Raw genomic sequence first — 16,569 nt, forward strand, 5'->3', positions numbered from 1 at the left:
AAGAAGTTCTGCTCCAGCCTTAAGATCCGAGATCAATACTGCCTAACATGACTTATGGATTTTGAGATTCAACTTACTGCCATATGTAGCCATGACAACTTCAAGAGCACAGGCCAGCAGAGATGTATGGAAGATGTTGATATTCAAAAGTTTGCTGTTAAAAAAGCAAGTATAAGTATAAGGCTTCAACCTTTTTAAAAAGAGAGAGAAAGACTGATACTGATATTTGAAGTTTGAAAACATACCTAAAATTGTGAACTGACAGGCGTTTCTCTTCCTGGAACAGATGCATAAAGTAAGTCCATACTTCAGTACTCAAAAAAAGGGAAGTGTCAGAATAATTGTACACCATTAAAACCTACCGATTGTAAGATGGATTCCATCACTCTGTAGTATAACCGCACCCCAAGCCTATACCTCTGAAAATAATGAAAAAAGCTGTTGAAATAATTGCAATTCTCTTATTACATTAAAGTGTCATTCAATTTCCATATGATGTGTTTCCGAAATCTCCTGAAAGCAATTATTACTTGGGAATTGACTTAGTAATATTTCTACAAATGTCATGGTTTTAGGTATGCCCTTCATCTGTTTTTGGATGACTGCTTTAGCAAAACTATTCTTTTAAGAGACTTGAACAGGCTGAGGTGTAATTAAATCACTTCAGCCTGTTCGTCTCTTAAAAGAATAGTTCTTACTGATATCTTGTTTGATCTTAATTTGACCTTTAGAATTTCTTTAGCCCAGAGAATAGAAGCCCTGGCAAAAACTGATGTAGCAGCAGATGCCTTAATTGCTAGGGCAGAAGCCTCATGGGATTTATACAAAAATAGCTCATTCTTTTTATCCTCAGGTGCCCTAAGATGCTCTTCTCCATACTTAGCTAATAATGCCCCAGAGACCAAGGAAGCTACAAGTGTATCTACTGGAGGAATGGCCCATTTGTTCACAATTCCAGCAGGTAAGTTATAGAAATGCTTTGGTGATGACCATCATGCCTTTAGAGGAGGTTGGGTGTCCCATTCCCATTGAAGGACCTCTTGGAAGATATCAGGAAAAGCTATAACTGGTTTAGCTTGATAAGTAGTAGGAAAAACCTCTGGGGATATAGAATCTGCAGGAGTGGAGCAGTTGTTATTTACAAAGTCTGGATTAGCCTGCAAAAATCTGCAATCTTTGGACAGAAGAATCTCAAAATCCTCAAGTTTAAACAGCTTAGGTAAATCAGGTCAGATGAATCAGGTCCCTCATCTGTTGACCATTCCCCTTCACCCTTCTCAGAAGAATGGCTGGAGTTATCCTCAGAGGTTTCAGGTTCCAAGTGAATTACATGTGGATCAGATGGGTCAGAGTTGTTAGACCAAGATGAGATTGTATTGGGGTCTGATCGGTCCAGGGTTATCTGAACCCAAAGGGATCAGTAGAGGTCTGGCAGGGGCTTGATTGTCAGCGCCTGTGTGAACAACCTGAGGTCTGGAAGAGACCTTCATTATTATTAGAGCCAGGCACTACCGTGTGTGTGTGTGTGTGTGTGTGTGTGTGTGTGTGTGTGCGCGCGCGCGCATGCGCACGCACACACGCACGCGCAATGTGCTGATCTACTCATCCTCCCTCAGGGGATCATCGTCCAGAGGGCCCTCATTGACCAGGAAACCCTCAAGGAACTCATCAGTTTCAGCCTCTGATGGGCTTTTGGCCGGAGATGAGGGCCAAAGGAAGGGAGTGCCTGGGTTGGTGATGCCTCCCTTGTGGGTGCCAAAACTTAAAGCCTATGGTTGGGCTGACAAGGTGGCCCTGAATGAAACCTCTCCTTCCTCTTACTGCGGGCTGGCCACTGGAGCATGTCTGGGGCTTGGGCTGTGCCCACAATCTGAGACCAGGTTAGGAACCATACAGGGTCTGCTTGGAACATAGCTTAGCTTCCTAGGCCTTTTTTTTTTTTTTTTGGCGCTACAAAAGAGGGTTGTGTGTGACTTCTAGTGCAATCTCTTTCTCTGCCTCTGGAGAAGAGTGAGGGGTTTTCTGATAAAGAAGTGGCCTGGTCAGAATGCTTCATGGCTGAGGAGAGAGAGAGAGTAAACAGCATGAAGAGAGGGCAACAGAAGATCAAATGGTTTGGGGTGTGTGTGTTTTTTGTTTTTAAAGGGAACCAAACAGGGGGGGAAATTGAGAAATAGGAGAAAAAGGTGGAGCTCTTCCAAAGCCCTGTTTTCAGGAGACAAGCAGGACTGGAACTGGAAGGTGCCTGCTCCTGGTGCACCATGGGACTGCCTCTGATTTGCATTCAGTACTGTCTATTGGGAGCAACTGGACTGCACAACCTGTCTTAAAGGGATGCCTTCCTACACTGAGGGAAACAAAACCATTTAAAATCATTGCTTCTACAGCTTCAAATGGATTAACAGTCTTCAGCTATTAAGGGATTTCATCAGAACCAACCATAACTACAGATAAATTAAAATGTGGTTTGTCTATAATTTTCAAAGGACTTGAATTGCAGCACATCACAAACATGTGACATATTTCCATTTTGAAACTCATGCAACTCTACAGGTCAAAACAGAAAACAGTTTCAGAATGCTCTCCCACCTCATCTTTTATTTTTGAACTGTGATTAGGGAGCCCTACCTGTGACCCAATTTCAGCACATCCTTGTCCAACTGCTTCTGCAAATTTCTCTTTGAAGATACAACCAAGTTTTTCTACTCTCTCAAGTATGTCTTCCATAGGATTCACTGTGCAGTTCTGCAACGAGTTGGGAAAAGCTTTTTCTTAGATAAACAGGCATATTATATTAGCAAACAAGAAATACTTCTTCGAGTGGAACCCAAGCTCTAGTGTGCACTGCTAATGTTCTTGGTACTAAAAAGGGAAATGAGACCGATTTCCAAAGACGCTTGAGTGTATACAGGTGCAAATCTCTTTCACTTGGTTGGCAAACACATATCCAATGTATGTCTTGTCATTTAAGAGATTAGCATATAACAAGGGAGTATTTTGGAAATGGAAAGAACCTTAAAGGTCTTCCAGATCAACCTCTCGCTCAGTTCAGGAATCTGCTATAGCATCCCTAAGAAATAGACATCCAGCCTGTTTGAAAACCTCTCAAAAAGGAAAGCCAACCAATGTATGATACAGATTGTTCCACTGCTCTTATGATTAGAAGATTCTTCCTAATCTCTAGCCTAAATCTGCTTCCTTGTAATTTCAATCCACCCTCAGGAGCAACAAAGTCCACTCTTCCTCCTCCTCTGATAGTGGAACAGTCTGGACTTGAATTCAGAATTCAAGTCCTTTGAACAGCTTACTGGTTCATCTGAAATGTTTCATTCTCCAGGAGAACCTGGACTACCTGATGCTTTAGGAAAGATAGGAAGAACTTCAGGGCATGAAAAACTGCAAGAAGTTCCAAGAGACTGATGTGAAGAGACCGCTGTTGAGACGTCCAAATGCCTTGGGTGTTGAAACGCCCACAGTGAGCTCCCCAACTTGTCAGGGAGGCATCTGATGTTACCCTTAGAGATGGAGTTGGCAGCTGGAAAGGCATACCCCTCAAGAGGAAGTCCAACTTGGTCCACCAGTGTAGAGATTTTAATACAAGTGGTGGGAGCGTCAGCCACATGTTCCGACTGTTGGAGTTTGGTTTGAACACCGAAAAACGAATTTTGGAGCTTGTGCATACAACGTCTCATGTGCGGCATATGGTACTTCGCCATGCAGGCCATGTTACTGAAAATTTTTAAGGCCAAGCATAATGAAGAGTAGAACCTGTGTCGCATAGCGTCCAGCTTCCTACCCTCCACACCCCTGCTAACTTGGCAAAGAGGCACCTTTTAACATGGTGATTCTCTTCATTTAGCAGGGGGACAGTAACTGGCCCTATCCACCCCCAGCACAGTACCTCCAGTGACTGTTGCAGGTGTCTATCTTGTGTTTCTTTTTAGATTGTGAGCCCTTTGGGGACAGGAATCCATCTTATTTACTGTATTTGTTATTTCTCTCCATAAACCACCCTGAGCCATTTTTGGAAGGGCGGTATAGAAATCGAATGAATGAATATCATCCACTGGGGCCGAGTGCGCCCTGCCCAGGAAATGGCAAGATTCCTCCTGAATTCTATACAAATATTCCAGCCTCAGAAGTTGTAGTAGAGGCGAATGGCACAGCACAGCACACCTTTGCAGAATTGGCAAGGACAGGGAGCATGGGTAAAGATGCAGGCTGGGCAGCTGAATAATTGGACACAAATTATTCTGTATCACCCATTCCCTGCTTGGGGATGCGGATCTAATGGAGGTTCCATCTGGCTGCTGGGACATTTTTGCTAGATTCTTCACTGATAAAGTCGCTCGCCTTCGGCGGGAGTTGGACTCCAATTGCACAGGAGCCAATGAGATGACGGAGACTTTGTCTTGTGAGGTCATCTGGGATACGTTTGAGCCTGTTGAGGCTGAGGACATGGACAGGATTCTCTCTGGTATGGGTGCTGCAACCTGTAGCCTGGACCCTTGCCCCTCCTGGCTTCTTAGAGTAGCCAGCAGGAATGTAAGATCCTGACTTAGGGAGTTAGTGAATTCTTCTCTTCATGAGGGGTCTGTGTAAGCAGCCTTAAAAGAAGCTGTGGTGCACCCTCTTTTGAAGAAGACTTCTCTCGATCCTGAGGTCCTTGATAACTATAGACCAATCTCCAACCTCGCTTTTCTTGCAAAGGATTTGGAGAAGGTTGCATGTGCCAAACTTGAAAGAGCTCTGGATGAAGCTGATTTTCTAGATCTTTGTCAGTCGGGTTTCAGGTCATGGCATTCCATGGCATAGCATGGAAACAGCATTGGTCACTCTGGTTGATGACTTGTATCGTGACCTTGATGAGGGTAGCGCCCCTCTCTTGGTCCTTTTAAATCTCTCAGCAGCTTTCAATGCCATCGACCATGGTATCCTTCTGTAGCGCCTGCACAGGATGGATACTGAGGGCACTGTTTTGCAGTGGTTCCGTTCCTTCTTTAGTGGGCGCTCGAGTGCTCTGCCCTGTGGCCACTCCTTTGTGGGGTGCCTCAGGGCTTGGTTCTCACACCCATTCTTTTGAACATCTACATGAAACTGCTGGGACAGGTCATCTGTCAGTTTGGGGTGAGATTCCATCAATATGCCAATGATACTCAGCTGAATATTGCCACCCCAGGCCACTCCAGAGATGCCATTTCTGTGCTTGCCCAGTGTCTGGAGGCTGTCAGGGTCTGGATGGGCCAAAACAAGCTCAGACTTAATACCTCCAAGACTGAGTTGCTTTTGGTTACTCCTCGATCTGGCCAATTGCCGAGTCTGAGTATCTCCCTGGACGGGGTTGCGCTGCCCCTGAAGGAGGTGGTCCACGACTTGGGGATCCTCTTGGACTCGCAGCTCCTGCTTGAACAGCAGGTGGAGGCCGTGGCCAGAGGTGCCTTTGCCCAGCTTCAGTTGGTCCACCTGTTGCAGCCCTATCTTGACCAGCAAGCCCTGACAATGGTAACTCATGCCCTCGTCATCTTTCGTTTGGATTACTGTAATGTGTTTTACCTGAGGATGTCTTTGAAGACCCGGAAGCTTCAGTTGGTCCAGAATGCAGTGGCCCCCTGCTTATGGGTGCTAGGAAATAGGATAGTGTGACACCTCTCTTGTGATCACTGCACTGGTTACCTATTTGCTTCCAGGTCTAATTCAAAGTGCTGGTTCTCACCTTTAAAATCCTTCAGGGCTTAGCACCTTTTTACCTTCAGGGCCACCTTTCCTGCCCAGTCCTGTCCCATCATGTGAGATTTTCTCAGGTTGCCCTTCTTTCGGTCCCTGGTCTCAGAGAGGTCCATAGTACTAGGGCCTGTGTAAGGGCTTTCTCTGTTGATGCCCCTTGGAATTCTACACACACACACACACACACACACACACACACACACACACACACCCTCTATTCGGTCTGCATCCTGAATTAGACAGTGAATTAGACAGTGGGGTTAGTTACAGTCTCATCCGGAGAAGATTCTGAAGATTTCTCAGTATGGACAGAGTCCCCTTCAGAAGAGGGCCTCATATTCAACCTCAGAAAGATCCTCCCACTAGGCAAGTTCTCCGGGGTTGGAGAATGGTGGGTGACTTCCAAGTCAGGATCCGTCAGGCGAGTAAGCACTGGGGATGTCACTTTCCTTCTGCCAATAGGGACTGAAGGGGTTCTAGGCTTTTTAAAAGGAGATGCTGGAACAGGCAAAAGAACAGAGTCCTGATTTTTTAACTGGAGTTGTTCCAGTCACTCTCAGTTTCATCATTTTCCACAGTTTATACTCAAAGTCATATGGCAAGGCGGGTGAAGGCATGTAGTAGCAGTCCTTATATCGCTGAAGACCCCAGTGGGTCTAATACTCCAGAAAAGCTCCAGTAGTCCGTTGGACAAATCATAGACACAAAATGTGGAACAGAATAATGAAAGTGCTGCCTCCAAGGATAAGAGGGGTGGTCATGCGAGGTCACCTTGGCCAGAAAAGCCGATGGTGTTTTCGAAACTGGTAGTGATTCTGAATCATTATCATCGTCCCCCAGCCAGGCCACACAACATTTAAACTTTTCAAGGTTGAATCTGATGGAGTGCTGGTAGTGGAGTCCAATAAAGATTCCAGGTTCTGGATGTCAACTTATCCTTCAGTATAAAGAAGGCCTCTCTAGAGGAGTGGGTCCCCTCTTTACTCAGAGATCCATGTACAGAACAGGCCAGAGACTAAGCCAGTTAAAAGTAAATGGCGGAGGGTGAAGAAACTTGAGGCACAGTCTCCATAGTGGCATCCAGGTGGTGTGCAAACTATGTTGTTGAGATTGGTACCGTAGTAGTAATAAATTTTATCCCTGCAGTCAACGTCGTCAGCAGAGGCGATGTCAATGGTAGAGGTGAAAGTAGTAGGAGCAATGATTGTCAATGTTGGACCCGTCTTAGGAGTCATCAGCTATGTCGAGGGGAGAGATCTATGGTGCACCCCTTGCGTGGTCAAAGGCAAGAGGGTGTGAGGGGATACTCCCAACATTAAAAAGGGCTTTGGTTTGGTCAATTTGGTTGGTGTCAAAGGGGTTGACAATGTGCAGCAATGCTTTGATGATGAATCCCAGCAATCCCACATATGTTTCTTGTGGTGTTGATGTTGGGCCTCAACAACGAGTGTCCTTGGCTTCTTAAAAGGCGAGTCTCCATGTTCTCTGTGAGAAAGAGCTCGAGACATCGATGCACTTACAGATTCCAAAGTCGCCCTCAAGAGCGGGTATTGGCAGATTCTGGAGTTGCCCTTGGTCCCGAGTGGCTGTGGGTCAAAATCAAGGCTGTCGAGGTTGATGGGCCTGGATAGTTCAGCATTGGAGTTGGCAGCTTCATAGCAGTTTCACAGAGAGACGCAGTTCCCAGTTTTTCTTGGTTTGCCTCAAAAAGACCAAACAAATCTTACAAGTGTTGACATTGTGCCCTTTGCCCAAATTAAACACTGGTACTGTTTATCTGAAAGGGGCAGGATACACCCACAAAAGGTACACTTTTAAAACGTTTTTCTAATGTCCATTAGAGCAACCGTTAGGGGTGAGACAAAAGGGAAAGCCATTAAAAGATTGTAGTCGAAGCCAGAAATCACCAGAGACAAAATGTGAGGGAAGTCCAAAGAATAAGCCAAGAAAGCAGACCTAAAGCAGACCTGAAGGTCAAACAGTGAGGCAAAGAAAGGAACTGAGATGAGACGGAGTGAATCCTTCATGATGCAAGCAGCACAGCAGTCAAGAAGGAACCAAGGAGAAAGGCACTCTTCCAACCAAAAGTAACAGTCGTGCTACATGTACGATTCAGCAGAGCTGAAGAGAGCCTCATGGAGCTTGAGATTCTTCCACAGAGTTTACTGTACAGGTGCAGAACCCAGGTTGTGAGAGGACATGGATCACCTCAAAGATGAATTGCTTCTTATCTTAATGTTCAATTTCTATCATTATTTTGGAGCTCTAACTCATGTTTTGCTGGCAGAAGGTCCCTGTTATCTTCAGGAAGGGTTGAAATTCTGGAGAGCTGTTACCAGCCAACGTAGAGAATACTGAGCTAGATGGACCAAAGCTCTAATGCAGTATAAAGCTACTTCATATATATCAATTATTCGAGGGAGTTATTAAAAACTTAAGTCAGCATTTTTGTAGAGATTGCCTCTTTATCTCCAGGCAAAATAACTGACCAAAAAAACCCAAAAACCTAACTTTTCCCAGAGGCCTGAACACAATTATAGGCAAAACAAGTGTACTTAAAAATATTTAAAACAGAGCTCTTAGGATGCTATTAAAGATAGTTCACCCTTACTACACTTTTTTAGACCACAATGTTCCAAGGACAGTAAGACTAAACACAGTTATGGTAACCCAAACAGTGAAGAAACAGAGGAAGAGGCATGTTAGATTATGCAATACTGATTATGAAGTGACAAAAATGATCTATTTTTATACTGCATCCACAGCAAAGCTTCCTTAAGTTAAAATGTTGCCACTTACATTAAAATAGGACATAAGCTTGTCCGATGGCTTATCACTTGCAGAGTTTAAAATCATCATTAATTGTTGGATGGTGTTCATGGCAGCCCTGTGGAGAGGAATATCTTTTATTGCACAAATGCACCAACTGCTTTCAAAGAGAGAAAAGAAGTCACTTAATAAAATAGTACCTTTTAATGAAATTTTTAAACATGTTATCTGCCACTTTCCTACAGTATAACATTAATGTCCACAAAAGCATTTCAAAATGTTATGCCATTATTAACAAAATGCATTTTGTGGCACAAATGAAGGTGCCTCTAGCACTCACCTGCTAAGCTGATGTACAGTCACAGAACACTCTTTCAGCAAATGGAATGTTTATGGATTTGCCAAGAACAGAATGTTTGCTATGGTTGCCTTATGAGCATGGAACTAAAAAATCCAGTTTCACTGTGAACAACATTTGCATATTTCCCATGGGCAGGTTGGACTATTCTGGTTCTAATGGTCTCAGAAATAATTTTCTAAATATTTTGATTAAGTTTGGGTAACTGAAATTATTCTTACCGAACAGGGGTTTGTGGAAGTACAACAGGAGAATCTTCACTTGAGCTATTTTTTGTTGGTGTTCTCTCCAGCTGCAAGCTTAACAAAAGAAAAGTGTAGATTCTATCAGGTGTTTACATTTTCCTATCTAGAACATCTTACACTAAATGCCCCTTCCAAAGGTGTTTTCTGAACACATGGTTCTGGTGTCTTCCGACCTAGAAAGGGAAAGCTCCTTCATGTCCTGACCAGGCTAGCTTCCTATACATGTTTTTACAACACTTCCTATACAAGTGTCACACTCCCCATGCTTTACTTCCTCCCAACAGCAATCATTTGATGTATATGCCCCCATTGCTCTGTGCTGATTGTATACAGTCAGAGCCTCCAGAATATTTTTTCCTCTGGTCCTTGTTTTAGAAGTTCCTAAAAAGATGCTTGTGTTCATGTGGTCCTGCTCACTCTCTTTTCCTTTAACCTATCTCCCAAACTCAGATTTGACTCAGCACTGCAATTTGAAATCACACGTATTTCTTTTATCATGATTACAACTTAGGACGATCAAACAATTACACTTGGAATTTCACTGACAAGATTTTAGAATCCCAGTTCTAAATAGAATAGATAAGACTAATACATTTTCACCTGATTTTTTTTGGAGAGAAAAAGGCTAGAGGGAACTTCTATACATGTCATTATCTATAGCGTTCTTACACTCTAAAGAGAACCAACAAACAAAGCAATGATGGCTTAGTTGCAAAACCTATTTTCTTTGCATTACAAGTGTAATGGATAACATCACATCCATGATTAGCACTTGCATCACTTTTCAGATCTTTCATAACTATTCTTCAGTATACATGTAAAGAACATCTTAAGGACCCAACTGTTTCACAGCTATAGCTTTGTATTTAAGCATCTGATAATTTATTCTTGTATAGCACTCTCACAGGATCTCTTAAAGGATTTAAAGATTTTCCAGCGATAAATGAGATAAAAACAATAGAGTAGCTTCCTCTAAGACTCAAAATTTGCAGAGCAAAGGTTTCTTCAAAACTGCAAAGAAAGATAGTGTTTTGGCAGATAGTGGTGCAAACAAAACTACAAACAAAAATATTACCATTCCATGTGATCGTATTGTAAAGTTCCATCTTTTTCCAGAAATAATCTGGCATCAATATCCTTGTTTTTCAGATACATTTCTTCATATTTGCTTGATATATTCTCAACCTCATTTGAAAAAATAGTAAATTTTATTTGCTTGAGCGTAACAAAACTATAAATACAAAAGAAAATCCAAGAATAGTACTTGTGCACACATCATATATACTTGTTCAAATCCTAGATCATGTCAAGAACCAGGAGCTGATAAGCAGGACACAGACTACCAACACCTGTACAATCACTGAAATAATCTATAACATATGAAGAACATCATGTTGGAATACATGATCTGCTACAAAGGCAAACAAAGCCACCGCCTCAGCTATTGTTATTTGGATGACAGCAATTCCTGCAAGAAACCTTGCAGGGAGGAGGAGGCATTAACATCGGCTTCCCAGGGACAGTGGCTGCCCAGTGGCGAGAGCTTTGTGTGTGGTTGCTGTCTGCTGTTGTCAGCTTGCTAGCCAGTGTGCCCCCTAATGTGTGGGGCTGTGGCTGCCCTGCAGGTGAGTCTGTGCGGGATCGGGGCCAGAGGCAATGAATCAGCAGTTCCTGAGGGTCAGCTGCTCAGATTAGCCATCTTTCTGGACTGCTGCCCCCAAAGGGGGTCGCCAATTTGGGGGAGCCACTTCGGGGGAGGCGGCAAGGGCCTGTTATTTTTTGGCTTCTGTTGATTTCAGATGTGTCTTGGTTTGTCTGGGGATGGGGAGACAAGGTGTGTGTCCACTGACTGTAGAGTGGCTATTCCGGTGGTGGTGGGGAATAGAGAAAGTAAAGTTGGCAGGTCAGCACATCATTACAGGGGAAGGGAAGTCAGAAATCTATTAGCTGTTTCCCATTCCGGCTGCCCTGTCAGCTCTTTAACCTTGGGGAGCAGTGCCAACCTCCCACAGACTCTCTCCTTGCTCCTCTGTAATGCCAAGTCTGTCCAGAATAAACCTGAAATCATCCATGATCTGATTCTGGATGAAGGGGAGACCTGGTATGTATTACAGAGACTTGGTTGGGGGAGCCTTGTGGCCCAGTCTGGTCCCAGCTTCTTCCTCCAGCGTACTCTGTTGAGGAGCAGGTGTGGGGACATGGGTGGGGAGGTGGAGTGGCTGTGGTCTATAAGAATAACCTCTCCCTGACCAGGATCCCTGTGGAAGTGTCTGACCATATTAAATGTGTGTACCTAAGTTTGGGGACCAGTGATAGACTGGGACTTCTGTTGGTGTACTGATCATCCCGCTGCCCAATTGAGTCCCTAACTGAGCTGACGGACTTGGTCTCGGGTTTGGTGTTGGAGTCTCCCAGGCTTGTGGTGCTGGGGGGGACTTCAATGTCCACTTTGGGACTGATTTGTCTGGGGCGGCTCAGGAGTTCATAGCGGCCATGATGACTATGGGCCTATCTCAAAGGGTATTGGGACCAACGTACATTGCAGGTCACACGCTTGATCTGGTCTTTCACTCTGATCAAGGTGGTGTTCCGTGGGTGAGGACTCCTGTGATTTCCCCATTGTCATGGACAGACCATCATCAGGTTAAGGTTGGACTCACAGTCACACCCCACCTTCGCAGGGCGAGGGGCACATTACAGTGGTCCGCCCAAGAAGGTTACTGGATCCAATAGGGTTCCAAGAAGCCTTGGAGTGATTTAGTGTTGGCTCTGCCGGTGATCCTGTTGATGCCCTGGTGGAGAATTGGAACAGAAAGCTCACCAGGGCAGTAGACATGATCACACCTAAGCATCCTCTCCGACCCACTTCAAAATTGGCCCCTTGGTATACAGAACTACAGGGGCTGAAGCGGCGAGGTAGATGACTGGAGCACAAGTGGAGGAAGACTCGACTTGAATCCAGAAGATTACAACATAGAGCACATTTGAAGATCTATGCTCTGGTAATAGGGGCAGCAAAGAAGCGATTCTTTTTGGCCCGTATTCCGTCCACAAGTTCACGTCCAGTGGAGTTCTCCAGGGTTGTGAGAAGGCTAGTGAGTGCCCCTCCTCCCTTGAATCAGAATTTGGAACCATCGATTACCAGCTCTGATGTGTTTAATGGTTTTTGTGTGTGGATAAAATCTCTCGTATTCAGGCTGACTTGGATTTAGACCCCACAATTACTGCAGTGTCTGAATCGGAGGTGTCCAGCGACTCCTCTTATGTGGTTAGGCTGGATCGGTTTCAGTTTGTGACTTGTGAGGATGTGGACAAGCTGCTTGGAGCGATGTGGCCTACCACCTGTTCTCTTGACTCTTGCCCGATGTGGCTAATACTATCTGGAAGAGAGGTTGCTGTAGAAGGCCTGGTAGATATCATAAATGCTTCTCTAAGGGAGGGAAGAATGCCTCTTTGTCTTAAGGAGGCAATTATTAGACCACTTCTTAAGAACTCTTCCCTGGATTCCTCAGAGTTGAGCAACTATAGGCCTGTCTCCAACCTTCCGTGGCTGGGCAAGGTAATTGAGAGGGTGGTGGCCTCCCAACTCCAAGCAGTCTTGGATGAAACTGATTATCTAGACCCGTTTCAGACCAGCTTTTGGGTGGGCTATGGGGTGGAGACTGCCTTGGTCGGACTGATGGATGATCTCTAATTGGGAATTGACAGGTGTGACTCTGTTAGTCCTTTTGGACCTCTTGGCGGCTTTCGATACTATCGACCATAGTATCCTTTTGGAGCGTCTGAGAGGGTTGCAGGTGGGAAGCACTGCTTTGTAGTGGTTCCACTCTTAACTCTAGGGCAGATTCCAGATGGTGTCTCTCGGGGACTGTTGTTCTTCAAAAACTGAACTCTGGTATGGTATCCCTCAGGGCTCTGTATTGTCTCCGATGTTGTTTAACATCTACATGAAACCACTGGAGAGATCATCAGGAGATTTGGTGAAGGGTGTTATCAGTATGCTGATGACACCCAAATCTATTTCTCCATGTCAACATCATCGGGAGAAGGCATAACCTACCTAAATGCCTGCCTGGAGGCAGTGATGGGCTGGATGAGAGGTAACAAACTGAGGCTGAATCCAGATTAGATGGTGGTACTTATTGTGCAGGGTCGGAACTCAGGAGATGATTTTGATCTGCCTGTTCTGGATGAGGTCACACTTCACCAGAAGGAACAAGTATGCAGTCTGGGGGTGCTTCTGGACACAAAACTCTCCCTAGTGTCCCAGGTTGGAAGTGGCCAGAAGCACCTTTTATCAGCTTTGGCTGATATGCCAGCTGTATCCATTTCTTGAGATAAATGACCTCAGAACAGTAGTACATCTGCTGGTCACCTTCAGACTTGACTATTGCAATGCGCTCTATGTGGGGCTGTCTTTGTATGTAGTCCAGAAACTACAGTTAGTCCAGAATGCGGCAGCCAGGTTGGTCTCTGGGTCATCTTGGAGAGACCATATCACTCCTATCTTAAAAGATCTGATAGCTGTCACAGATTGAAGGATGGCTACTTAGGATGGATTATCACCCGTTTTAGGCTCAATGGCACCACTCCCCCAGCCAATGGAGCATTCAAAACTCCCCCAACTGAATCGGTCAGCCCCCCGATTGCTTTTATCAGCCAGGCAAGGCAACAGTTGAGCAGATGCCCTCACACTCCCAAGAATCTGTTGACATCTTTGGGCAAGACAAGCCTAAAACAAATCACAGTCAGGGCAAGTAGGTGCCACTGGTACATTCTCTAGATTTGCCAATGAGAAATCCAAGTTACAGCAGATGTGAGTGATTTTATCTACAGAGTACCTTGCAATGTGGTCACTGTGGACCATCAAGGTATCCTTTACTGAGCAAGATGTGTGGGGGTGGGTGGGGGGGATGACCCCTAATCATCCGAAAATGTTCACCTGGATTATCTGTGGATGCAATGTTGCCAGACAAGTAGTTTCTCTTTGCTGCCATCAAAGCCATGGAATAGTCCCAATAATGGGTTCTAACCCATATTTGTTCAGATTTGTATTAAGTTTCCCTCCACCACTGCTTTCATTTTGCCTTGGAATGTGTTCCCTGATGGAATAAGAGCCTCTCCATCTCTGACTGCTTTCAAAAAGACTCTTAAGATGCATTTATTCATCCAGGTTTTTAAAAAGATTTGTAGAATTGTGAATTTGTTTTTAAATTATATTAATGTTATATTTGTAGTAAACCACCCAGACACATGGGTTTAGGGTGGTATACAAATGTATGAAATAAATAACAATTCCTCCTACCCAGTTTCTTAATTGTCTGCTGCTTCACAGTGAGTACCCCTCCCCCAGGCTCTATGGCTGGAAAGAGGGCAATTAGGCATGATCATATATGCAACTCTGGTCATCTCCCTATTCCAGAGATCAGCCAGGGCCTCACCAAGATCATTTTCCCGCGATGGCTCCCCAAGCCATTAGGAAACTCTCCAGACCCATACATTTCCATGAGTGGAATCTGTCCTCCATCTTTGTGGCTCCTGTGGCTGCTGTTGGTGTCTACCTTATGTTTCTTTTTAGACTGTGAGCCCTTTGGGGACAGGGAATCGTTGGTTTATTTTTCTATCTAAACTGCTTTGCAAACTTTTGTTGAAAAGCAATATATAAGTAGTAGTAGTAGTAGTAGTAGTAGTAGCAGCAAATATTAATTTGTATTACCTCTGGAAGCCCATTGACAGCTGTAAAACCCACAGAATTCAGGAATGGAATAAAAGTAGAATAGTAAACGTTTTTCACCTAAAAGAACACACACAACAGAACATTGTCACTTTTAAAGATATCCCTCTTATTATTTACATGCATAACATGGCTGATTTATTGTCTGATTTCATACTGTAAGTATGAAGGTGTCCCCACCACCAGAATCTAAACTTGAGTCTCATTGTCTCAATGCCTCGGTATCCTTGGTTCCATTATCCGCCACTGGTTCACCTGTATATGAAATTCCAAATAGATTCACAATATATTTAAATATATCAAAATTGATATATAAGAAGTTCTGAATAAAGCACTTCCCACTCACCTGAAACTACCAAATTTTGCATGGACAGTCCTGCCACAAATTAGCAGAATGCACTACTTTTCACACCATAATACACTCAGGGAAAGGTTGACTTTTTTTGCGAGGGGGAGGAATTCTGAACATACTTGCAGATATCAATTTTTGCAAGGACAATCCTGCCACTCTCTCCTCTTCCTTTGTCCCTGGCTTACATCTAGTCTAACTTACTCATGGAGTACTCCCATTATTTTCAATGACTGCAATACTGTATATACCCAAATCTAAGACTAGTTTTTCCAAGTTACTTAATGTTAGAAATTGGGAGGTTGTCTTAAGTTCAGAGTCTTCTTCCTTTTGGGTAAGTAGTATAACTTATATTTAACCCATATTTTTAAAGGGGGTAATCTGAAATTCAGGGTTGTATTCTGATGTGTGAGATGGGGGGAAAGAAAGAAAAGACAAAGTGGTTTGGAGAGGAATTAGACCTAGGAAACTGGTGATAAGGATATGCAGAGGTGGGTGAAGAAAATAGACTACTCTGAGTACATGAGAAAAATGCTAGAAGGGAGAATGAATAAAGGAGGAGGACCGAGATCGCCTGATTTCCTGGAAGCAAGCAATTTAAAAAGCAAATAAGTTGGACAAATATAGAATGTTTTCTCACAGGATCTCTCATCCAGCCAAGTGCCCTTTAAAGCAGATGCTTCTCCAGCATTGCTCTGAAGCCAGCCATATTTCCTTGTGTTAAAGTATCACTGATGGAATGGTTTGGGCTGATTTAACGTGAACTTGTGAAGTTATAGTTAAGATTCTGAGGCTCTTAGGTTGCAGTCTTACACAAACCTACATGGCATATGCTCAGTCCAGCACAGTGGGACTTACTTCTATGGCTGCCTGCCTGCTCGTGTCCCTCTTTACTGGCTGCAAAAATGCTGGAGTTGCTGAACTACCACAAGAACATGAGGGGTGGCTCAGCTGGTGAGAGGAACATGGAGGAGGAGGAGGATCCTTGAGGCAGTACAAGATATGACTGGAAGCCTAGGAGGGGGTGTGGCTGACTAGAGAAAGCAAGCCTGCCTCAGAAGCTGAGATGATGCAAGGAAAGGTAGGATGGGCTGCTGAGGAAAACAAGGGGGAGCTGTGCGAGGCCTCCGGGGCTGCGGGAGAAATGTGGCAGTGATGGCGGCAACCACCAGCCCAGGAAATGAGGAGGAATGCCTCCATTTCGGGGGACGGTGCCGCTGCTACAGGGAGAAGAAACATGGAAAGAACCAGCCACCCTAGTGGGACTTGCAACTGGCAGCCGCTGCTGGCATCCAACAAGAACTCAGAGTCAGGAGTGCTGGGCAGTGGGGGCCCCACACAGAGTGAGTGGGGTGCCATCACCTGCACTTGCACCCCAAGACCCAGTGAA

General features: G+C 44.5%; 1 protein-coding gene across 7 annotated transcripts in view; it reads right to left on the minus strand.

Moving 5' to 3' along the window:
- RB1 (RB transcriptional corepressor 1) overlaps positions 1-16,569 on the minus strand; it is a 125,652-nt gene that overhangs the window by 72,828 nt on the left and 36,255 nt on the right. For all 7 annotated transcript variants that reach the window (XM_053283756.1, XM_053283759.1, XM_053283760.1 and 4 more), the window contains 8 exons: positions 14,813-14,890; positions 10,172-10,281; positions 9,073-9,150; positions 8,524-8,611; positions 2,629-2,745; positions 363-419; positions 246-277; positions 78-154 (listed from right to left, as the gene is read on the minus strand). In XM_053283756.1, coding sequence (XP_053139731.1) covers positions 78-154; positions 246-277; positions 363-419; positions 2,629-2,745; positions 8,524-8,611; positions 9,073-9,150; positions 10,172-10,281; positions 14,813-14,890 — 637 coding nt within the window. The remainder of the gene's footprint in view (positions 1-77; positions 155-245; positions 278-362; positions 420-2,628; positions 2,746-8,523; positions 8,612-9,072; positions 9,151-10,171; positions 10,282-14,812; positions 14,891-16,569) is intronic.

Source organism: Hemicordylus capensis, chromosome 1 (assembly GCF_027244095.1).
Source record: "Hemicordylus capensis ecotype Gifberg chromosome 1, rHemCap1.1.pri, whole genome shotgun sequence".
In the NCBI taxonomy this organism is placed as follows: Eukaryota; Metazoa; Chordata; class Lepidosauria; order Squamata; family Cordylidae; genus Hemicordylus; species Hemicordylus capensis.